At 49.7% G+C, this 25727-nt stretch overlaps 1 protein-coding gene across 2 annotated transcripts in view; it reads left to right on the top strand.

Annotated features, from left to right (window-relative positions):
- Positions 1–25727, top strand: part of igdcc4 (immunoglobulin superfamily, DCC subclass, member 4) — an 86808-nt gene that overhangs the window by 53090 nt on the left and 7991 nt on the right. For both annotated transcript variants that reach the window (XM_064977382.1, XM_064977374.1), the window contains 8 exons: positions 1081–1218; positions 3250–3423; positions 8148–8384; positions 8586–8687; positions 8823–9006; positions 24005–24132; positions 25261–25431; positions 25624–25727. The exon at positions 25624–25727 is cut by the window's right edge and continues 31 nt beyond it. In XM_064977382.1, coding sequence (XP_064833454.1) covers positions 1081–1218; positions 3250–3423; positions 8148–8384; positions 8586–8687; positions 8823–9006; positions 24005–24132; positions 25261–25431; positions 25624–25727 — 1238 coding nt within the window. The remainder of the gene's footprint in view (positions 1–1080; positions 1219–3249; positions 3424–8147; positions 8385–8585; positions 8688–8822; positions 9007–24004; positions 24133–25260; positions 25432–25623) is intronic.

Here is a 25727-nt window from a genome sequence, read left to right as displayed (position 1 = left end):
CAAAGTATTGGAGAAGAAAGTAAAAGTGCAATATGCTCCATGTAAAATATGTGCCATGTAAGAAAGCTAACGTTTCAGTTCCTTGCTCAGAACATGAGAACATATGAAAGCTGGTGGTTCCTTTTAACATGAGTCTTCAATATTCCCAGGTAAGAAGTTTTAGGTTGTAGTTATTATAGGAATTATAGGACTATTTCCCTCTATACCATTTGTATTTAATTAAACTTTGACTGTTGGATGTTCTCATAGGCACTCTAGTATTTCCAGTGTAACAGTATAGCTTCCGTCCCTCTCCTCGCTCCTCCCTGGGCTCGAACCAGCAACACATTGACAATTAGCGTGCGCTAAATAGCTAGCCATTTCACTTCGGTTACACAAGCCTCATCTCGGGAGTTGATAGGCTTGAAGTCATAAACAGCGCAATGCTTGACGCACAACGAAGAGCTGCTGGCATAACACACGAAAGTGCTGTTTTAATGAATGTTTACACGCCTGCTTCTGCTTACCACCACTCAGTCAGATACTTGTATGCTCAGTCAGATTATATGCAACGCAGGACACGCGAGATAATATTTAGTAATATCATCAACCATGTGTAGTTAACTAGTGATTATGATTGATTGTTTTTTTATAAGATAAGTTTAATGCTAGCTCGCAACTTACCTTGGCTTACTTCATTCGCGTAACTCCTTGTGGAGTGCAACGAGAGAGAGGCAGGTCATCATTAAGTTGGACTAGTTAAGGTTGCAAGATTGGATCCCCCGAGTTGACAAGGTGAAAATCTGTTGTTCTGCCCCTGAACAAGGCAGTTAACCCACTGTTCCTAGGCCGTCATTGAAAATAAGAATGTGTTCTTAACTGACTTGCCTAGTTAAATAAAGATTAAATAAAGGTGTAAAAATATATATATTAAAAAATCTGCAAATCGACGCCCAAAAACACCGATTTCCGATTGCTATGAAAACTTGAAATCGGCCCTAATTAATCGGCCATTCCGATTAATCAGTCGACCTCTAATCTGTACTGCAAACTATATGACACATTAATACTAAGAATGTCCTGCCATGCTCTACCCCACAGTACCCAGTGCCCATCCACAGCTGTCCCTGCTCAGCACCTCTCCTACAGACATCCGAGTGATGTGGCTGCCCCTGTCCTCCCAGCACAGCAGAGGAGCTGTCACCCGCTACCGCATCGACTACTCCACACTGGAACAAGGCGAGCACATCACCATCTACTGGCACGGAGGCCACAGTACTACACTGCTGTCCTATGTTATTATAACGCTGTCTGGTATTAGAACGTGCTGGGACATGTGTTCATGTTTCAGGAAGGCACAAAGCCTCAAATCAATTCATGATTTATGCAACCATAAAGCGTGCGCATCTAAAGTTAGGATTCCTGTAGTAGAGAATGATGTTAATTATGGCTGAATGTGTGTGTGTTTGTGTGTCTATGTGCGCGTGTTTGTGTGTCTATGTGTGCCTGTTTGTGTGTCTATGTGTGCGTGTTTATGTGTCTATGTGTGCGTGTTTGTGTGTCTATGTGTGTGTGTTTGTGTGTCTATGTATGCGTGTTTGTGTGTCTATGTGTGCGTGTTTGTGTGTGTATGTGCGCGTGTTTGTGTGTCTATGTGTGTGTGTTTGTGTGTCTATGTGTGCGTGTTTGTGTGTCTATGTGTGCATGTTTGTGTGTCTATGTGTGCGTGTGTTTGTGTGTCTATGTGTGCGTGTTTGTGTGTCTATGTGCGCGTGTTTGTGTGTCTGTGTGCGTGTTTGTGTGTCTATGTGCGCGTGTTTGGGTGTCTATGTGTGCGTGTTTGTGTGTCCATGTGTACGTGTTTGTGTGTCTATGTGCGCGTGTTTGTGTGTCTATGTGTGCGTGTTTGTGTGTCTATGTGCGCGTGTTTGTGTGTATGTGCACGTGTTTGTGTGTCTATGTGTGCGTGTTTGTGTGTCTATGTGCGCGTGTTTGTGTGTCTATGTGCGCGTGTTTGTGTGTCTATGTCCGCCTGTTTGTGTGTCTATGTGTGCGTGTTTGTGTGTCTATGTGTGCGTGTTTGTGTGTCTATGTGCGCGTGTTTGTGTGTCTATGTGTGCGTGTTTGTGTGTCTATGTGTGCGTGTTTGTGTGTCTATGTGTGCGTGTTTGTGTGTCTATGTGTGCGTGTTTGTGTGTCTATGTGTGCGTGTTTGTGTGTCTATGTGTGCGTGTTTGTGTGTCTATGTGCGCGTGTTTGTGTGTCTATTTCCGCCTGTTTGTGTGTCTATGTGTGCGTGTTTGTGTGTCTATGTGTGCGTGTTTGTGTGTCTATGTGCGCGTGTTTGTGTGTCTATGTGTGCGTGTTTGTGTGTCTATGTGTGCGTGTTTGTGTGTCTATGTGTGCGTGTTTGTGTGTCTATGTGTGCGTGTTTGTGTGTCTATGTGTGCGTGTTTGTGTGTCTATGTGCGCGTGTTTGTGTGTCTATGTGCGCGTGTTTGTGTGTCTATGTGTGCGTGTTTGTGTGTCTATGTGTGCGTGTTTGTGTGTCTATGTGCGCGTGTTTGTGTGTCTATGTGCGCGTGTTTGTGTGTCTATGTGTGCGTGTTTGTGTGTCTATGTGCGCGTGTTTGTGTGTCTATGTGTGCGTGTTTGTGTGTCTATGTGCGCGTGTTTGTGTGTCTATGTGCGCGTGTTTGTGTGTCTATGTGCGCGTGTTTGTGTGTCTATGTGCGCGCGTTTGTGTGTCTATGTGCGCGTGTTTGTGTGTCTATGTGCGCGTGTTTGTGTGTCTATGTGCGCGTGTTTGTGTGTCTATGTGTGCGTGTTTGTGTGTCTATGTGCGCGTGTTTGTGTGTCTATGTGTGCGTGTTTGTGTGTCTATGTGTGCGTGTTTGTGTGTCTATGTGCGCATGTTTGTGTGTCTATGTGCGCGTGTTTGTGTGTCTATGTGCGCGTGTTTGTGTATGCCCTGTTGGCATGTGTATCAGTATGCAACAGCAGAGAGACAGCCAGGCAGTTGTTGTTGGGGAGTGTGTCCTGAATGACTACAAAAGACTCTTAAACTCAGTCACACACATTTTGGCTCCAAGAACAATTGTGGATTCTAAGCATTAAGTATTGAAGAGTGACTTGGGGTATAAGCCCAAAGCATAAAGTGTTCTATGTTCTATCCATGGTATACAATGAGTCATCAGGTCTTGCTTAATAAGGTCATGGATAATTATGAAGATGGGCTGCATCTTATGTATGTGAGTGTGTTTACTGCAGTGGACAGCGTGTTTTCTGTGGAGGTGGGGGGGAATGAGACTCAGCTTACCTTGCGGGAGCTGCAGCCTAACCAGGCCTATCGGCTGCGGATGGCGGCAGGAACGAGAACAGGCTTTGGTGTGCCGTCAGAGTGGAACCAGCACCACACCCCAGCTCACTTTAACCACAGCATGGGTGAGACCTCGCGCCCTGCCCTCTCTCTTTCTATATATATTTATATATGACACACCTACTCTTTCAAGGGTTGTACATTGTTGAATAATAGTGAAGACATCAAAATGATGAAATAACACTTATGGAATCAAGTAGTAACCAAGAAAGTGAACATGTCACGGCTAGACGTTCCGCTAGCGGAACCCCTCGACAACATCCGGTGAAATGGCATAGCGCCAAATTCAAATTAAATTACTATAAATATTAAACTTTCATGAAATCACACATGCAAAACACCAAATTAAAACTGCACTTGTTGTTAATCCAGCCAACGTGTCAGATTTCAAAAAGGCTTTACGGCGAAATCAAACCATGCGATTATCCCCCCCACCAAACAAACACATGACATTCATATTTCAACCAGCCAGGCGCAACACAAAACGCAGAAATAACAATATAATTCATGCCTTACCTTTGAAGACCTTCTTTTGTTGGCACTTCAATATGTCCCATAAACATCACAAACGGTCCTTTTTTTCGATAAATTCCATCGTTCTATCTCCAAAATGACCATTTATTTGGCGCGTTTGATCCAGAAAAACATCGGTTCCAACTCGCACAACATGACTACAAAATATCTAATAAGTTACCTGTAAACTTGTTCCAAACATTTCAAACAACTTTCCTACTACACCTTTAGGTTTTTTTTAACGTAAATAATCAATAAAACTTAAGACGGGATAAACTGTGTTCAATACCGGATGAAAACAAAGTGGAGCGAGCTTTCAGGTCGCGCACCCCTAACAAACAGTACACTAGACTCGACGCGCACCCCTAACAAACAGTACACTAGACTCGACGCGCACCCCTAACAAACAGTACACTAGACTCGACGCGCACCCCTAACAAACAGTACACTAGACTCGACGCGCACCCCTAACAAACAGTACACTAGACTCGACGCGCACCCCTAACAAACAGTACACTAGACTCGACGCGCACCCCTAACAAACAGTACACTAGACTCGACGCGCACCCCTAACAAACAGTACACTAGACTCGACGCGCACCCCTAACAAACAGTACACTAGACTCGACGCGCACCCCTAACAAACAGTACACTAGACTCGACGCGCACCCCTAACAAACAGTACACTAGACTCGACGCGCACCCCTAACAAACAGTACACTAGACTCGACGCGCACCCCTAACAAACAGTACACTAGACTCGACGCGCACCCCTAACAAACAGTACACTAGACTCGACGCACCCCTAACAAACAGTACACTAGACTCGACGCGCACCCCTAACAAACAGTACACTAGACTCGACGCGCACCCCTAACAAACAGTACACTAGACTCGACGCGCACCCCTAACAAACAGTACACTAGACTCGACGCGCACCCCTAACAAACAGTACACTAGACTCGACGCGCACCCCTAACAAACAGTACACTAGACTCGACGCACCCCTAACAAACAGTACACTAGACTCGAAACAGTACACTAGCACCCCTAACAAACAGTACACTAGACTCGACGCGCACCCCTAACAAACAGTACACTAGACTCGACGCGCACCCCTAACAAACAGTACACTAGACTCGACGCGCACCCCTAACAAACAGTACACTAGACTCGACCCTCGTTCTGAACAGACCTATTTCTTAATTTCTCAAAGGGAAAACATCAAAAAATTTCTAAAGACTGTTGACATCTAGTGGAAGCGATGGGAACTGCAAGCAAGTGCCTTAGAAATCTAGATCCCCATAGAAATCCCATTGAAAAGAGAGTGACCTCAAAAACAAAATTCTGGATGGATTTTTCCCAGGTTTTCGCCTGCCATATCAGTTATGTTATACTCACATACATTTTGCGACTGCACTTGAAGAAACTTCAACATTCCTTTACATTTTCCGGATTGACTCACCTTCATGTCTTAACCTGTAACAAAGTATACTAGCACTGAAAAGAACACTGCAACTTTCCATTCATGCTGACTGTTCATGGCTGAATACACCTTCTCCTTCACATTTTCATCAGCCATACAATTGCTCTCCATTCAGGGGGAAGGCTGACTCTCTGCCTCTTACAATGTGTGTGTGTGTGTGTGTCTGAGGTTCTTGGTAAAGGCAGAAGATTAATTTCTAAGAAATGGACAGAAATCTATTCTATCCTTTTCTATACAGTGACTGAGCTCTCACAAATGCCCTTAATGCACAGGGGAAGAAAACATGTTAATGCACAGAATAAGAAAATCTGTTAATGCACAGAAGAAGAAAATCTGTTAATGCACAGAATAAGAAAATCTGTTAATGCACAGAAGAAGAAAATCTGTTAATGCACAGAAGAAGAAAATCTCTTAATGCACAGAATAAGAAAATCTGTTAATGCACAGAATAAGAAAACCTGTTAATGCACAGAATAAGAAAATCTGTTAATGCACAGAAGAAGAAAATCTGTTAATGCACAGAAGAAGAAGAACCTGTTAATGCACAGAATAGGAAAACCTGTTAATGCACAGAATAAGAAAATCTGTTAATGCACAGAAGAAGAAAATCTGTTAATGCACAGAATAAGAAAACCTGTTAATGCACAGAATAAGAAAACCTGTTAATGCACAGAATAAGAAAACCTGTTAATGCACAGAAGAAGAAAATCTGTTAATGCACAGAAGAAGAAGAACCTGTTAATGCACAGAAGAAGAATCTGTTAATGCACAGAAGAAGAAGAACCTGTTAATGCACGGAAGAAGAACCTGTTAATGCACAGAAGAAGAAGAACCTGTTAATGCACAGAAGAAGAAGAACCTGTTAATGCACAGAAGAAGAACCTGTTAATGCACAGAAGAAGAAAATCTGTTAATGCACAGAAGAAGAACCTGTTAATGCACAGAAGAAGAAAACCTGTTAATGCACAGAAGAAGAAGAACCTGTTAATGCACAGAAGAAGAAGAACCTGTTAATGCACAGAAGAAGAAGAACATGTTAATGCACATAAGAAGAAGAACCTGTTAATGCACAGAAGAAGACGAACCTGTTAATGCACAGAAGAAGAAGAACCTGTTAATGCACAGAAGAAGAAGAACCTGTTAATGCACAGAAGAAGAAGAACCTGTTAATGCACAGAAGAAGAAGAACCTGTTAATGCACAGAAGAAGAAGAACCTGTTAATGCACAGAAGAAGAAGAACCTGTTAATGCACAGAAGAAAACCTGTTAATGCACAGAAGAAGAAAACCTGTTAATGCACAGAAGAAGAAGAACCTGTTAATGCACAGAAGAAGAAGAACCTGTTAATGCACAGAAGAAGAAGAACCTGTTAATGCACAGAAGAAGAAGAACCTGTTAATGCACAGAAGAAAACCTGTTAATGCACAGAAGAAGAACACCTGTTAATGCACAGAAGAAGAAGAACCTGTTAATGCACAGAAGAAGAAGAACCTGTTAATGCACAGAAGAAGAACCTGTTAATGCACAGAAGAAGAACCTGTTAATGCACAGAAGAAGAACCTGTTAATGCACAGAAGAAGAAGAACCTGTTAATGCACAGAAGAAGAAGAACCTGTTAATGCACAGAAGAAGAAGAACCTGTTAATGCACAGAAGAAGAAGAACCTGTTAATGCACAGAAGAAGAAGAACCTGTTAATGCACAGAAGAAGAAAACCTGTTAATGCACAGAAGAAGAAGAACCTGTTAATGCACAGAAGAAAACCTGTTAATGCACAGAAGAAGAAAACCTGTTAATGCACAGAAGAAGAAAACCTGTTAATGCACAGAAGAAGAAAACCTGTTAATGCACAGAAGAAGAAAACCTGTTAATGCACAGAAGAAGAAAACCTGTTAATGCACAGAAGAAGAAAACCTGTTAATGCACAGAAGAAGAAAACCTGTTAATGCACAGAAGAAGAAAACCTGTTAATGCACAGAAGAAGAAAACCTGTTAATGCACAGAAGAAGAAGAACCTGTTAATGCACAGAAGAAGAAAACCTGTTAATGCACAGAAGAAGAAAACCTGTTAATGCACAGAAGAAGAAGAACCTGTTAATGCACAGAAGAAGAAGAACCTGTTAATGCACAGAAGAAGAAGAAGAACCTGTTAATGCACAGAAGAAGAAGAAGAACCTGTTAATGCACAGAAGAAGAAGAAGAACCTGTTAATGCACAGAAGAAGAAGAAGAACCTGTTAATGCACAGAAGAAGAAGAACCTGTTAATGCACAGAAGAAGAAGAACCTGTTAATGCACAGAAGAAGAAGAACCTGTTAATGCACAGAAGAAGAACACCTGTTAATACACAGAAGAAGAAAACCTGTTAATGCACAGAAGAAAACCTGTTAATGCACAGAAGAAAAACACCTGTTAATGCACAGAAGAAGAACATTTCACTGAGTCGGACCTCATTGTCAGTTCATGTGAATTACAGGAAGCTGCTGAGGGGATGACGGCTTATAATAATGGCTGGAATAGATAGGAATGGTATTAAAACACATAGTAACAATGTGTTTTATGTTTGATACCATTCCATTAATTACCATAAGCCCATCATCCTCAATTAAGGTGGCACCTGTTCTAGATACAGGTCTATAGAATTACATTATTTAATGTTAAAGCCATTCGGAGATTGTCAAATTGAGTTGGTACAATAAATCAGTGTCTGGATCTTGTTTTCTTGAATCATGTCATGCGCTCTAGTAATGTTGCTTCACGCTGGCTCCTTGTTTGCTTTTCGTCTTTCCCAGTGATCTTTGCTCCCACAGAGCTGAAGGTGAGGGCCAAAATGAACTCCCTCCATGTCACATGGCAGCCCCCGCCCAATCACACGCAGATCTCCGGCTACAAGCTCTTTTGCAGGGAGGTGGTTGGTGAGGACCTGACCAATGGGGAGGCTCATCCTGAGAGGGAGCGGGTGAGGAGGATGGAGGCCCACACCATCAAGCTCCGCAAGAGGGTCAAACATCATGAGGTCTCTAGTCTGGGTGAGTCTGGGATGTTCACATGCCAGTGTTGTTTAAATCACTTCCTACTGGTCCAGGTGATATTATTTGTATGGTAAAATGTGACTATTAATAATATGTTTGGAACTCGTGGTCATTATGCCAAGCTTTCTTGTGGTTATGTATAATGTGATGTGTTTCTGTCTTGAGATACGTTTCTATATATTTCTATGTGTGTGTCAGTTCCTGACAGACTATATGAAGTGAAGGTGTGGGCCTTCAATAAGCAGACGGATGGCTATGCTGCAGGATGGAAGGGCAGGACGGAGAAGGCACATGGCAAAGGTGGGTTTATTCATCGGTGTGTGTGTCAGTGTGGGTGTGTGCGAGCTTGTGTCATTCTATTCTGTCTGTTAGATTTAAAGAAAGTCTGTACAATACCAATATTTGTGTATAAACTGTCTGTGTGTGTTTTTGCAGCGCCCCCAAAGGGGAACCCCCCTCCCCTGCCCCCCAGCAGCATCAAGGCTACAGCCAACAGCTCCACATCCATCTGGCTGCGCTGGGAGAAACCTCGCTTCAGCAACGTCCGCATCATCAACTACACCGTACGCTGCAGCCCGGCGGGCATCAGAAACGCATCGCTGGTCTCCTACTACACCAGGTCAGTCAGGGACCACCACTACCCCCAACACATCTCCTACTACACCAGGTCAGTCAGGGACCACCACTACCCCCAACACATCTCCTACTACACCAGGTCAGTCAGGGACCACCACTACCCCCAACACATCTCCTACTACACCAGGTCAGTCAGGGACCACCACTACCCCCAACACATCTCCTACTACACCAGGTCAGTCAGGGACCACCACTACCCCCAACACATCTCCTACTACACCAGGTCAGTCAGGGACCACCACTACCCCCAACACATCTCCTACTACACCAGATCAGTCAGGGACCACCACTACCCCCAACACATCTCCTACTACACCAGGTCAGTCAGGGACCACCACTACCCCCAACACATCTCCTACTACACCAGGTCAGTCAGGGACCACCACTACCCCCAACACATCTCCTACTACACCAGGTCAGTCAGGGACCACCACTACCCCCAACACATCTCCTACTACACCAGGTCAGTCAGGGACTACCACTACCCCCAACACATCTCCTACTACACCAGGTCAGTCAGGGACCACCACTACCCCCAACACATCTCCTACTACACCAGGTCAGTCAGGGCCACCACTACCCCCAACACATCTCCTACTACATCAGGTCAGTCAGGGACCACCACTACCCCAACACATCTCCTACTACACCAGGTCAGTCAGGGACCACCACAAACCCCCAACACATCTCCTACTACACCAGGTCAGTCAGGGAACACCACTACCCCAACACATCTCCTACTACACCAGGTCAGTCAGGGACCACCACTACCCCCAACACATCTCCTACTACACCAGGTCAGTCAGGGACCACCACTACCCCAACACATCTCCTACTACACCAGGTCAGTCAGGGACCACCACTACCCCCAACACATCTCCTACTACACCAGGTCAGTCAGGGACCACCACTACCCCCAACACATCTCCTACTACACCAGGTCAGTCAGGGACCACCACTACCCCCAACACATCTCCTAGTCTTCTACTACACCAGGTCAGTCAGGGACCATCCCAAACACAACACATCTACTGGTCTCCTACTACACAAGTCAGTCAGGGACCATCACTACCCCCAACACAACACATCTCCTACTACACCAGGTCAGTCAGGGACCACCACCACCACCCCAAACACAACACATCTTCTAGTCTCCTACTACACCAGGTCAGTCAGGGACCATTCCAAACACAACACATCTCCTGGTCTCCTACTACACCAGGTCAGTCAAGGACCACCACTACCCCCAACACATCTCCTGGTCTCCTACTACACCAGGTCAGTCAGGGACCACCACTACCCCCAACACATCTCCTAGTCTCCTACTACACCAGGTTAGTCAGGGACCATCCCAAACACAACACATCTCCTGGTCTCCTACTACACCAGGTCAGTCAGGGACCACCACTACCCCCAACACATCTCCTAGTCTCCTACTACACCAGGTTAGTCAGGGACCATCCCAAACACAACACATCTCCTGGTTTCCTACTACACCAGGTCAGTCAGGGACCATCCCAAACACAACACATCTCCTCATCTCCTACTACACCAGGTCAGTCAGGGACCACCACCACCCCAACACATCTCCTGGTCTCCTACTACACCAGGTCAGTCAGGGACCATCCCAAACACAACACATCTCCTCATCTCCTACTACACCAGGTCAGTCAGGGACCACCACTACCCCCAACACATCTCCTGGCCTCCTACTACACCAGGTCAGTCAGGGACCACCACTAACCCCAACACATCTCCTGGTCTCCTACTACACCAGGTCAGTCAGGGACCACCACTACCCCCAACACATCTCCTGGTCTCCTACTACACCAGGTCAGTCAGGGACCACCACTACCCCCAACAGATCTCCTGGTCTCCTACTACACCAGGTCAGTCAGGGACCGCTTCTGGCATCAAAAACACAAACAAGAATCAGACACTGAAAGTAGCAGGAACAGAGAGAGAAATAGAGACCTAATCAGAGGGGGAAGAGAGAACAGGTGGGAAAGAGTGAATGAGCTAGTTAGGGGAGATGTAGAACAGCTGAAGAATGAGAGACAGAGAAGGTAACCTAAAAAGACCAGCAGAGAGAGACAGAGTGAAGAGAAAGGACAGGAACAGACATAACAAGACATGACAGTACCCCCACTCACCGAGCGCCTCCTGGCGCACTCGAGGAGGAAACCTGGCGGCAACGGAGGAAATCATCGATCAGCGAACGGTCCAGCACGTCCCGAGAGGGAACCCAACTCCTCTCCTCAGGACCGTACCCCTCCCAATCCACTAGGTACTGATGACCACGGCCCCGAGGGCGCATGTCCAAAATCTTACGAACCCTGTAGATGGGTGCGCCCTCGACAAGGATGGGGGTGGGGGAGGGACGAGCGGGGGCGCGAAGAACGGGCTTAACACAGGAGACATGGAAGACCGGGTGAACGCGACGAAGATAGCGCGGGAGAAGTAGTCGCACTGCGACAGGATTAATGACCTGAGAAATACGGAACGGACCAATGAACCGCGGGGCCAACTTGCGAGAAGCTGTCTTAAGGGGAAGGTTCTGAGTGGAGAGCCATACTCTCTGACCGCAACAATATCTAGGACTCTTGGTCCTACGCTTATTAGCGGCCCTCACAGTCTGCGCCCTATTACGGCAAAGTGCCGACCTGACCCCCTTCCAGGTGCGCTCGCAACGCTGGACAAAAGCCTGAGCGGAGGGGACGCAGGACTCGGCGAGCTGAGATGAGAACAGCGGAGGCTGGTACCCGAGGCTACTCTGAAAAGGGGATAGACCGGTAGCAGACGAGGAAGCGAGTTGTGGGCGTACTCTGCCCAGGGAGCTGTTCTGACCAAGACGCAGGGTTACGAAAAGAAAGACTGCGTAAAATGCGACCAACAGTCTGATTGGCCCGTTCGGCTTGACCGTTAGACTGGGGATGAAAGCCGGACGAGAGACTGACGGAAGCCCCAATCAAACGGCAAAACTCCCTCCAAAATTGAGACGTGAACTGCGGGCCTCTGTCGGAAACGACGTCAGACGGAAGGCCATGAATTCGGAAAACATTCTCGATAATGATCTGAGCCGTCTCCTTAGCAGAAGGGAGCTTATCGAGAGGAATGAAATGAGCCGCCTTAGAGAATCTATCGACAACCGTAAGAATAACTGTCTTCCCCGCTGATGAAGGCAGTCCGGTGATAAAATCTAAAGCGATATGAGACCACGGTCGAGAGGGAATGGGAAGCGGTCTGAGACGGCCGGCAGGAGGAGAGTTCCCAGATTTAGTCTGCGCGCAGACCGAACAAGCGGCGACAAATCGACGCGCGTCACGTTCCCGAGTGGGCCACCAGAAACGCTGGCGAATGGAAGCGAGCGTACCCCGAACGCCGGGGTGGCCGGCTAACTTGGCAGAGTGGGCCCACTGAAGAACGGCCGGACGAGTAGGAACGGGAACGAACAGAAGGTTCCTAGGACAAGCTCGCGGCGACGGAGTGTGAGCGAGTGCTTGCTTTACCTGCCTCTCAATTCCCCAGACAGTCAACCCGACAACACGCCCCTCAGGGAGAATCCCCTCGGGGTCGGTGGAGACCTCAGAAGAACTGAAGAGACGAGATAAAGCATCAGGCTTGGTGTTTTTTGAGCCCGGACGATAAGAAATAACAAACTCGAAACGAGCGAAAAACAGAGCCCAACGAGCCTGACGCGCATTAAGTCGTTTGGCTGAACGGATGTACTCAAGGTTCCTATGGTCAGTCCAAACGACAAAAGGAACGGTCGCCCCCTCCAACCACTGTCGCCATTCGCCTAGGGCTAAGCGGATGGCGAGCAGTTCGCGATTACCAACATCATAGTTACGTTCTGACGGCGATAAGCGATGAGAGAAAAACGCGCAAGGATGGACCTTGCCGTCAGAGAGAGAGCGCTGAGAAAGAATGGCTCCCACGCCCACCTCTGACGCGTCAACCTCAACAACAAACTGACTAGAGATGTCAGGTGTAACAAGAATAGGTGCGGATGTAAAACGATTCTTAAGAAGATCAAAAGCTCCCTGGGCGGAAACGGACCACTTAAAGCACGTCTTAACAGAAGTAAGGGCTGTGAGGGGAGCTGCCACCTGACCGAAATTACGGATGAAACGACGATAGAAATTAGCGCTGCAGCTCGACGCGTGACTTAGGAACGGGCCAATCAATGACAGCCTGGACCTTAGCGGGATCCATCTTAATGCCCTCAGCGGAAATAACGGAACCGAGAAAAGGGACAGAGGCGGCATGAAAAGTGCACTTCTCAGCCTTCACATAAAGACAGTTCTCCAAAAGGCGCTGGAGGACGCGTCGCACGTGCTGAACATGAATCGAGAGAGACGGTGAAAAAATCAGGATATCGTCCATGTAAACGAAAACAAAAATGTTCAGCATGTCTCTCAGGACGTCGTTAACTAGTGCCTGAAAGACAGCTGGAGCGTTAACGAGGCCGAAAGGAAGAACCCGGTATTCAAAGTGCCCTAACGGAGTGTTAAACGCCGTCTTCCACTCGTCCCCCTCCCTGATGCGCACGAGATGGTAGGCGTTACGAAGGTCCAATTTGGTGAAAAACCTGGCTCCCTGCAGGATCTCGAAGGCTGAAGACATAAGAGGAAGCGGATAACGATTCTTAACTGTTATGTCATTCAGCCCTCGATAATCCACGCATGGGCGCAGGGACCCGTCCTTCTTCTGAACAAAAAAAAAACCCCGCTCCGGCGGGAGAGGAGGAGGAGACTATGGTACCGGCGTCGAGCGAAACCGACAAATAATCCTCGAGAGCCTTACGTTTGGGAGCCGACAGAGAGTATAATCTACCCCGGGGGAGTAGTTCCCGGAAGGAGATCAATACTACAGTCATACGACCGGTGTGGAGGGAGAGAAGTGGCCTTGGAACGACTGAACACCGTGCGCAGATCGTGATACTCCTCCGGCACCCCTGTCAAATCGCCAGGCTCCTCCTGTGAAGAAGAGACAGAGGAAACAGGAGGGATAGCAGACATTAAACAGGTCACATGACAAGAAACATTCCAGGATAGGATAGTATTACTAGACCAATTAATAGAAGGGTTATGGCGCACTAGCCAGGGATGACCCAAAACAACAGGTGTAAAAGGTGAACGAAAAATTAAAAAAGAAATGGTTTCGCTATGATTACCAGAGACAGTGAGGGTTAAAGGCAGCGTCTCACGCTGAATCTTGGGGAGAGAACTACCATCTAAAGCGAACAAGGCCGTGGGCTCCCTAACTGTCTGAGAGGAATGTCATGTTCCCGAGCCCAGGTCTCGTCCATAAAACAGCCCTCCGCCCCAGAGTCTATCAAGGCACTGCAGGAAGCAGATGAACCGGGCCAGCGGAGATGGACCGGAAAGGTAGTGCGTGATCCAGAAGGAGAGGCCTGAGTAGTTGCGCTCACCAGTAGCCCTCCTCTTACTGATGAGCTCTGGCTTTTACTGGACATGAGGTGACAAAATGACCAGCGGAGCCGCAGTAGAGACAGAGGCGATTGGTGATTCTCCGTTCCTTCTCCTTGGCCGAGATGCGGATACCCCCAGCTGCATAGGCTCAGCATCCGAGCCGGCGGAGGAGGGTGGCAGTGATGCGGCAGGTGGCAGTGATGTGGAGAGGGGAGCAACGGAGAACGCGAGCTCCTTTCCACGAGCTCGGCGACGAAGATCAAACCGTCGCTCTATGCGAATAGCGAGAGCTATTAAGGAGTCCAGACTGGAAGGAACCTCCCGGGAGAGGATCTCATCCTTAACCTCGACGAGGAGACCCTCCAGAAAACGAGCGAGCAAAGCCGGCTCGTTCCAGTCACTAGAGGCAGCGAGAGTGCGAAACTCAATAGAATAATCCGTTATGGATCGATTCCCCTGACATAGGGAAGACAGGGCCCTGGAAGCCTCCTCCCCAAAAACAGAACGGTCAAAAACCCGTATCATCTCCTCCTTAAAGTCCTGATACTGGTTAATACACTCAGCCCTCGCCTCCCAGATTGCCGTGCCCCACTCACGCGCCCGTCCGGTAAGGAGAGAAATGACGTAGGCGATGCGGGCTGCGCTCCTGGAGTAAGTGTTGGGCTGGAGAGAGAACACCACATCACACTGAGTGAGGAATGAGCGGCACTCAGTGGGCTCCCCAGAGTAACACGGCGGGTTGTTGATCCTGGGCTCCGGAGACTCGGAAACCCTGGAAGTGGGCGGTGGATCGAGGTGGAGTTGGTGAACCTGTCTTGTGAGGTCGGAGACTTGGACGGCCAGGGTCTCAACGGCATGTCGAGCAGCAGACAATTCCTCCTCGTGTCTGCCTAGCATCGCTCCCTGGATCTCGACGGCGGAGTGAAAAGGGTCCGGAGCCGCTGGGTCCATTCTTGGTCTGATTCTTCTGTTATGTACTTGAGTAAAGACCCAAAAGCGGTTTTAACAGAAAACAGAGTTCTTTAATGAAAAAACAGGAATGGCATAAATCCTCTTCCAACGTAGTCAATGGAACAAAAAGAACGTTAGTATAATGCAGGATGCACCTGCCAGGCAGACTCCGACAGGATAGGACAAGGTGGAAGCAAACGAGACGACAGCTTGCTTCTGGCATCAAAAACACAAACAAGAATCAGACACTGAAAGTAGCAGGAACAGAGAGAGAAATAGAGACCTAATCAGAGGGGGAAGAGAGAACAGGTGGGAAAGAGTGAATGAGCTAGTTAGGGGAGATGTAGAACAGCTGAAGAATGAGAGACAGAGAAGGTAACCTAAAAAGACCAGCAGAGAGAGACAGAGTGAAGAGAAAGGACAGGAACAGACATAACAAGACATGACAATCTCCTGGTTTCCTACTACACCAGGTCAGTCAGGGACCATCCCAAACACAACACATCTCCTCATCTCCTACTACACCAGGTCAGTCAGGGACCACCACCACCCCAACACATCTCCTGGTCTCCTACTACACCAGGTCAGTCAGGGACCATCCCAAACACAACACATCTCCTCATCTCCTACTACACCAGGTCAGTCAGGGACCACCACTACCCCCAACACATCTCCTGGCCTCCTACTACACCAGGTCAGTCAGGGACCACCACTAACCCCAACACATCTCCTGGTCTCCTACTACACCAGGTCAGTCAGGGACCACCACTACCCCCAACACATCTCCTGGTCTCCTACTACACCAGGTCAGTCAGGGACCACCACTACCCCCAACAGATCTCCTGGTCTCCTACTACACCAGGTCAGTCAGGGACCACCACTACCCCCAACACATCTCCTGGTCTCCTACTACACCAAGTCAGTCAGGGACCATCACTACCCCCAACACAACACATCTCCTACTACACCAGGTCAGTCAGGGACCACCACTACCCCCAACACATCTCCTACTACACCAGGTCAGTCAGGGACCACCACTACCCCCAACACATCTCCTACTACACCAGGTCAGTCAGGGACCACCACTACCCCCAACACATCTCCTACTACACCAGGTCAGTCAGGGACCACCACTACCCCCAACACATCTCCTACTACACCAGGTCAGTCAGGGACCACCACTACCCCCAACACATCTCCTACTACACCAGGTCAGTCAGGGACCACCACTACCCCCAACACATCTCCTACTACACCAGGTCAGTCAGGGACCACCACTACCCCCAACACATCTCCTACTACACCAGGTCAGTCAGGGACTACCACTACCCCCAACACATCTCCTACTACACCAGGTCAGTCAGGGACCACCACTACCCCCAACACATCTCCTACTACACCAGGTCAGTCAGGGACCACCACTACCCCCAACACATCTCCTACTACACCAGGTCAGTCAGGGACCACCACAAACCCCCAACACATCTCCTACTACACCAGGTCAGTCAGGGAACACCACTACCCCAACACATCTCCTACTACACCAGGTCAGTCAGGGACCACCACTATCCCCAACACATCTCCTACTACACCAGGTCAGTCAGGGACCACCACTACCCCAACACATCTCCTACTACACCAGGTCAGTCAGGGACCACCACTACCCCCAACACATCTCCTACTACACCAGGTCAGTCAGGGACCACCACTACCCCCAACACATCTCCTACTACACCAGGTCAGTCAGGGACCACCACTACCCCCAACACATCTCCTAGTCTCCTACTACACCAGGTTAGTCAGGGACCATCCCAAACACAACACATCTCCTGGTTTCCTACTACACCAGGTCAGTCAGGGACCATCCCAAACACAACACATCTCCTCATCTCCTACTACACCAGGTCAGTCAGGGACCACCACCACCCCAACACATCTCCTGGTCTCCTACTACACCAGGTCAGTCAGGGACCATCCCAAACACAACACATCTCCTCATCTCCTACTACACCAGGTCAGTCAGGGACCACCACTACCCCCAACACATCTCCTGGCCTCCTACTACACCAGGTCAGTCAGGGACCACCACTAACCCCAACACATCTCCTGGTCTCCTACTACACCAGGTCAGTCAGGGACCACCACTACCCCCAACAGATCTCCTGGTCTCCTACTACACCAGGTCAGTCAGGGACCACCACTACCCCCAACACATCTCCTGGTCTCCTACTACACCAAGTCAGTCAGGGACCATCACTACCCCCAACACATCTCCTACTACACCAGGTCAGTCAGGGACCACCACTACCCCAACACATCTCCTACTACACCAGGTCAGTCAGGGACCACCACAAACCCCCAACACATCTCCTACTACACCAGGTCAGTCAGGGACCACCACAAACCCCCAACACATCTCCTACTACACCAGGTCAGTCAGGGAACACCACTACCCCAACACATCTCCTACTACACCAGGTCAGTCAGGGACCACCACTACCCCCAACACATCTCCTACTACACCAGGTCAGTCAGGGACCACCACTACCCCAACACATCTCCTACTACACCAGGTCAGTCAGGGACCACCACTACCCCCAACACATCTCCTACTACACCAGGTCAGTCAGGGACCACCACTACCCCCAACACATCTCCTACTACACCAGGTCAGTCAGGGACCACCACTACCCCCAACACATCTCCTAGTCTTCTACTACACCAGGTCAGTCAGGGACCATCCCAAACACAACACATCTACTGGTCTCCTACTACACAAGTCAGTCAGGGACCATCACTACCCCCAACACAACACATCTCCTACTACACCAGGTCAGTCAGGGACCACCACCACCACCCCAAACACAACACATCTTCTAGTCTCCTACTACACCAGGTCAGTCAGGGACCATTCCAAACACAACACATCTCCTGGTCTCCTACTACACCAGGTCAGTCAAGGACCACCACTACCCCCAACACATCTCCTGGTCTCCTACTACACCAGGTCAGTCAGGGACCACCACTACCCCCAACACATCTCCTGGTCTCCTACTACACCAGGTCAGTCAGGGACCACCACTACCCCCAACACATCTCCTAGTCTCCTACTACACCAGGTTAGTCAGGGACCATCCCAAACACAACACATCTCCTGGTCTCCTACTACACCAGGTCAGTCAGGGACCACCACTACCCCCAACACATCTCCTAGTCTCCTACTACACCAGGTTAGTCAGGGACCATCCCAAACACAACACATCTCCTGGTTTCCTACTACACCAGGTCAGTCAGGGACCATCCCAAACACAACACATCTCCTCATCTCCTACTACACCAGGTCAGTCAGGGACCACCACCACCCCAACACATCTCCTGGTCTCCTACTACACCAGGTCAGTCAGGGACCATCCCAAACACAACACATCTCCTCATCTCCTACTACACCAGGTCAGTCAGGGACCACCACTACCCCCAACACATCTCCTGGCCTCCTACTACACCAGGTCAGTCAGGGACCACCACTAACCCCAACACATCTCCTGGTCTCCTACTACACCAGGTCAGTCAGGGACCACCACTACCCCCAACACATCTCCTGGTCTCCTACTACACCAGGTCAGTCATGGACCACCACTACCCCCAACAGATCTCCTGGTCTCCTACTACACCAGGTCAGTCAGGGACCACCACTACCCCCAACACATCTCCTGGTCTCCTACTACACCAAGTCAGTCAGGGACCATCACTACCCCCAACACAACACATCTCCTACTACACCAGGTCAGTCAGGGACCACCACTACCCCCAACACATCTCCTACTACACCAGGTCAGTCAGGGACCACCACTACCCCCAACACATCTCCTACTACACCAGGTCAGTCAGGGACCACCACTACCCCCAACACATCTCCTACTACACCAGGTCAGTCAGGGACCACCACTACCCCCAACACATCTCCTACTACACCAGGTCAGTCAGGGACCACCACTACCCCCAACACATCTCCTACTACACCAGGTCAGTCAGGGACTACCACTACCCCCAACACATCTCCTACTACACCAGGTCAGTCAGGGACCACCACTACCCCCAACACATCTCCTACTACACCAGGTCAGTCAGGGACTACCACTACCCCCAACACATCTCCTACTACACCAGGTCAGTCAGGGACCACCACTACCCCCAACACATCTCCTACTACACCAGGTCAGTCAGGGACCACCACTACCCCAACACATCTCCTACTACACCAGGTCAGTCAGGGACCACCACAAACCCCCAACACATCTCCTACTACACCAGGTCAGTCAGGGAACACCACTACCCCAACACATCTCCTACTACACCAGGTCAGTCAGGGACCACCACTACCCCCAACACATCTCCTACTACACCAGGTCAGTCAGGGACCACCACTACCCCAACACATCTCCTACTACACCAGGTCAGTCAGGGACCACCACTACCCCCAACACATCTCCTACTACACCAGGTCAGTCAGGGACCACCACTACCCCCAACACATCTCCTACTACACCAGGTCAGTCAGGGACCACCACTACCCCCAACACATCTCCTACTACACCAGGTCAGTCAGGGACCACCACTACCCCCAACACATCTCCTACTACACCAGGTCAGTCAGGGACCACCACTACCCCCAACACATCTCCTACTACACCAGGTCAGTCAGGGACCACCACTACCCCCAACACATCTCCTACTACACCAGGTCAGTCAGGGACTACCACTACCCCCAACACATCTCCTACTACACCAGGTCAGTCAGGGACCACCACTACCCCCAACACATCTCCTACTACACCAGGTCAGTCAGGGACCACCACTACCCCCAACACATCTCCTACTACACCAGGTCAGTCAGGGACCACCACTACCCCAACACATCTCCTACTACACCAGGTCAGTCAGGGACCACCACAAACCCCCAACACATCTCCTACTACACCAGGTCAGTCAGGGAACACCACTACCCCAACACATCTCCTACTACACCAGGTCAGTCAGGGACCACCACTACCCCCAACACATCTCCTACTACACCAGGTCAGTCAGGGACCACCACTACCCCAACACATCTCCTACTACACCAGGTCAGTCAGGGACCACCACTACCCCCAACACATCTCCTACTACACCAGGTCAGTCAGGGACCACCACTACCCCCAACACATCTCCTACTACACCAGGTCAGTCAGGGACCACCACTACCCCCAACACATCTCCTAGTCTTCTACTACACCAGGTCAGTCAGGGACCATCCCAAACACAACACATCTACTGGTCTCCTACTACACAAGTCAGTCAGGGACCATCACTACCCCCAACACAACACATCTCCTACTACACCAGGTCAGTCAGGGACCACCACCACCACCCCAAACACAACACATCTTCTAGTCTCCTACTACACCAGGTCAGTCAGGGACCATTCCAAACACAACACATCTCCTGGTCTCCTACTACACCAGGTCAGTCAAGGACCACCACTACCCCCAACACATCTCCTGGTCTCCTACTACACCAGGTCAGTCAGGGACCACCACTACCCCCAACACATCTCCTGGTCTCCTACTACACCAGGTCAGTCAGGGACCACCACTACCCCCAACACATCTCCTAGTCTCCTACTACACCAGGTTAGTCAGGGACCATCCCAAACACAACACATCTCCTGGTCTCCTACTACACCAGGTCAGTCAGGGACCACCACTACCCCCAACACATCTCCTAGTCTCCTACTACACCAGGTTAGTCAGGGACCATCCCAAACACAACACATCTCCTGGTTTCCTACTACACCAGGTCAGTCAGGGACCATCCCAAACACAACACATCTCCTCATCTCCTACTACACCAGGTCAGTCAGGGACCACCACCACCCCAACACATCTCCTGGTCTCCTACTACACCAGGTCAGTCAGGGACCATCCCAAACACAACACATCTCCTCATCTCCTACTACACCAGGTCAGTCAGGGACCACCACTACCCCCAACACATCTCCTGGCCTCCTACTACACCAGGTCAGTCAGGGACCACCACTAACCCCAACACATCTCCTGGTCTCCTACTACACCAGGTCAGTCAGGGACCACCACTACCCCCAACACATCTCCTGGTCTCCTACTACACCAGGTCAGTCAGGGACCACCACTACCCCCAACAGATCTCCTGGTCTCCTACTACACCAGGTCAGTCAGGGACCACCACTACCCCCAACACATCTCCTGGTCTCCTACTACACCAAGTCAGTCAGGGACCATCACTACCCCCAACACAACACATCTCCTACTACACCAGGTCAGTCAGGGACCACCACTACCCCCAACACATCTCCTACTACACCAGGTCAGTCAGGGACCACCACCACCCCAAACACAACACATCTCCTGGTCTCCTACTACACCAGGTCAGTCAGGGACCACCACCATCCTTAACACAACACATCTCCTGGTCTCCTACTACACCAGGTCAGTCAGAGACCATCCCAAAACACAACACATCTCCTGGTCTCCTACTACACCAGGTCAGTCAGGGACCACCACTACCCCCAACACATCTCCTCATCTCCTACTACACCAAGTCAGTCAGGGACCATCACTACCCCCAACACAACACATCTCCTACTACACCAGGTCAGTCAGGGACCACCACTACCCCCAACACATCTCCTACTACACCAGGTCAGTCAGGGACCACCACCACCCCAAACACAACACATCTCCTGGTCTCCTACTACACCAGGTCAGTCAGGGACCACCACCATCCTTAACACAACACATCTCCTGGTCTCCTACTACACCAGGTCAGTCAGAGACCATCCCAAAACACAACACATCTCCTGGTCTCCTACTACACCAGGTCAGTCAGGGACCACTCCAAACACAACACATCTCCTGGTCTCCTACTACACCAGGTCAGACAGGGACCACCACCATCCTTAACACAACACATCTCCTGGTCTCCTACTACACCAGGTCAGTCAGAGACCATCCCAAAACACAACACATCTCCTGGTCTCCTACTACACCAGGTCAGTCAGGGACCACCACCACCCCAAACACAACACATCTCCTGGTCTCTTACTACACCAGGTCAGTCAGGGACCATCCCAAACACAACACATCTCCTGGTCTCCTACTACACTAGGTCAGTCAGGGACCATCCCAAACACAACACATCTCCTGGTCTCCTACTACACCAGGTCAGTCAGGGACCACCACCACCACCCCAAACACAACACATCTCCTGGTCTCCTACTACACCAGATCAGTCAGGGACCATCCCAAACACAACACATCTTCTGGTCTCCTACTACACCAGGTCAGTCAGGGACCATCCCAAACACAACACATCTCCTGGTCTCCTACTACACCAGATCAGTCAGGGACCACCACCCTCCCAAACACAACACATCTCCTGGTCTCCTACTACACCAGATCAGTCAGGGACCATCCCAAACACAACACATCTCCTGGTCTCCTACTACACCAGATCAGTCAGGGACCACCACCATCCTTAACACAACACATCTCCTGGTCTCCTACTACACCAGATCAGTCAGGGACCATCCCAAACACAACACATCTCCTGGTCTCCTACTACACCAGATCAGTCAGGGACCATCCCAAACACAACACATCTCCTGGTCTCCTACTACACCAGATCAGTCAGGGACCACCACCACCCTTAACACAACACATCTCCTGGTCTCTTACTACACCAGGTCAGTCAGGGACCATCCCAAACACAACACATCTCCTGGTCTCCTACTACACCAGGTCAGTCAGGGACCATCCCAAACACAACACATCTCCTGGTCTCCTACTACACCAGGTCAGTCAGTGACCACCACCACCCCAAACACATCTCCTAGTCTCCTACTACACCAGGTCAGTCAGGGACCATCCCAAACACAACACATCTCCTGGTCTCTTACTACACCAGGTCAGTCAGGGACCATCCCAAACACAACACATCTCCTGGTCTCCTACTACACCAGGTCAGTCAGGGACCACCACCACCCTTAACACAACACATCTCCTGGTCTCCTACTACACCAGGTCAGTCAGAGACCATCCCAAACACAACACATCTCCTGGTCTCCTACTACACCAGGTCAGTCAGGGACCATCCCAAACACAACACATCTCCTGGTCTCCTACTACACCAGGTCAGTCAGGGACCATCCCAAACACAACACATCTCCTGGTCTCCTACTACACTAGGTCAGTCAGGGACCACCACCACCCTTAACACAACACATCTCCTGGTCTCCTACTACACCAGGTCAGTCAGTGACCACCACCACCCCAAACACAGCACACCTCCTGGTCCTGGGTCAAACACAGGACAGTAGAAGAGATATCCAGCCTCTCTGAGGAAAATGGAAATTCCATTTAAAGAATCAGATTAAAGAAGCGCTTTTCATTGAAATGTAATATTTATTCCACAATGACTAAATCTATATTCAGGTTATGAATGGAAGGAAGGATGTGCAGGTTTTCCCATTTGTGACTCTTCATTCATTCATTTTTTCATCTTCCAAACTGTGTTTTGCAGCTCTGCTCAGGAGATCCTCTTGGGGGCGCTAAAACCCTACACCCGCTATGAGCTGGCTGTGCAGTCCATTGGAGGAGACGTGGTTGGTCCCTTCAGCGGCACCGTGGAGGAGTCCACTCTCACTGACAGTAAGTCTCTACTGTTCTCATCAGTGTAGTGGACAAATCTGTGCATCAGTGTAACATATAGGTGGATGCTTGTGTTCAATATGCTCTGTCGCTCACTTTCTCTTTCTCTGTGAGGGTGTTTTTGTTTCTGACAGAGGTGTGTAGTTCGTTGGTGTTTGTGTGTTTTTGTTTTACTAACCTTGTGGGCACCAGAAGTCCTCACAAGTATAGTAAAACAAGGAAGATTCGGACCAGTAGGGAGATTTTGACGGTCCCCACAAGGAAAAATGCTATTTTAGGCTTAGAGGTTGGGTTAAGGTTACAATTAGGGTTAGAATCAAGGTTAGGGTTAGGAGGTAAGGTTAGGTTAGTTTTAGGGTTAGGGGTTTGGGTTTATGATTAGGGTTATGGTTATGGTTAGGTAAAGGGTTAAGGTTAGGGTTAGATTTAGGGTATGGGAAAATGGAAAAATAGGATTTTGGATGGGAATCAATCATTTGGTCCCCACAAGTATAGCAATACAAAACTGTGTGTGTGAGAGGGAGGGAGGAAGAGAGAGAGAGGGAGAGTGGGAGAGAGAGAGAGGTGAACTGAGCAAGTATGATTGAGGCAGGTTAACAGAGAAGGTATTCATCTTTAGCAGCGTAGGGAGATAATTGGCTGTAATTAAATGTCCAGATGGAAGTGGCCCTTGTGTTGGCCAAGAGCTGTCTGGGACAGGGCCCGTCAATCAGTTCAGCCAAGTGGTGTCGGGGAGGGGCCAGGAACGAGGGCTGATCTAGGATCAAGTCCTCTCTGTCCATATAATCTTATTCATTACGATCTGAAAGGTCAAACTGATCCTAGATCAGCATTGAGACGCTTTGTGAAAACTGGCCAGGAGAAGATTCATTACCAGAGCAGCGAATTAGGGGTCTTTGGTTTGACACAGCAGGGGTAGCTGCCTGCCGGACCCCATACTACCACCCTCTGTCACCTGAGACCCAGTCCCTGCCCTCAGCCCTCCCTCTATGACCAGGTGGCAAGGGCACCTTGTCCCAGAGGGGTGTCACACCTGTCCCAGCCAGCCACACAAAGCCTGTGTGGCCAGCCCGCTGTGGTGCTTTATTTCTGGGTTGTGATTACTGACTTCACCCCCTGTGTCCCCAGTACCCTCCACCCCCCCAGCGGAGCTGCAGCTCAGTGCCTTGGACTCCTCCTCTGTGTTGGTGAACTGGCGTCCGCCTGTGGAGCCCAATGGCATCGTCATCAGCTACAGGATCCTATACACCATCAACCTCAGCCAACCTGAGCATCTGTGGAACAACCTCTCCCAAGATGGTGGGTGGGTGGCTGAAGGTGTGGCTGTTGCGGGGAGCTGTGTGGGTTCTATAAGTGGATGCAAATGTGACTGTTAATGACTCACACACACTTACCCCCCCTTTTCTCTCTCTCTCTCTCTCTCTCTCTCTCTCTCTCTCTCTCTCTCTCTCTCTCTCTCTCTCTCTCTCTCTCTCTATCCCCCCCTCTCAGGGACCATCATGAGTGCTGAGGTAACAGGGCTGTCTAGTGGTACACAATACTTCTTTAAGATGAGGGCATCCACTGAGGTGGGGGTGGGGCCTTATTCCCCAGTG

This window comes from Oncorhynchus masou, chromosome 1 (genome assembly GCF_036934945.1).
Source record: "Oncorhynchus masou masou isolate Uvic2021 chromosome 1, UVic_Omas_1.1, whole genome shotgun sequence".
Classification (NCBI taxonomy): domain Eukaryota; kingdom Metazoa; phylum Chordata; class Actinopteri; order Salmoniformes; family Salmonidae; genus Oncorhynchus; species Oncorhynchus masou.
Note: the sequence above shows the minus strand (reverse complement) of the source record. Positions and strands in the feature narration are given on the sequence as shown.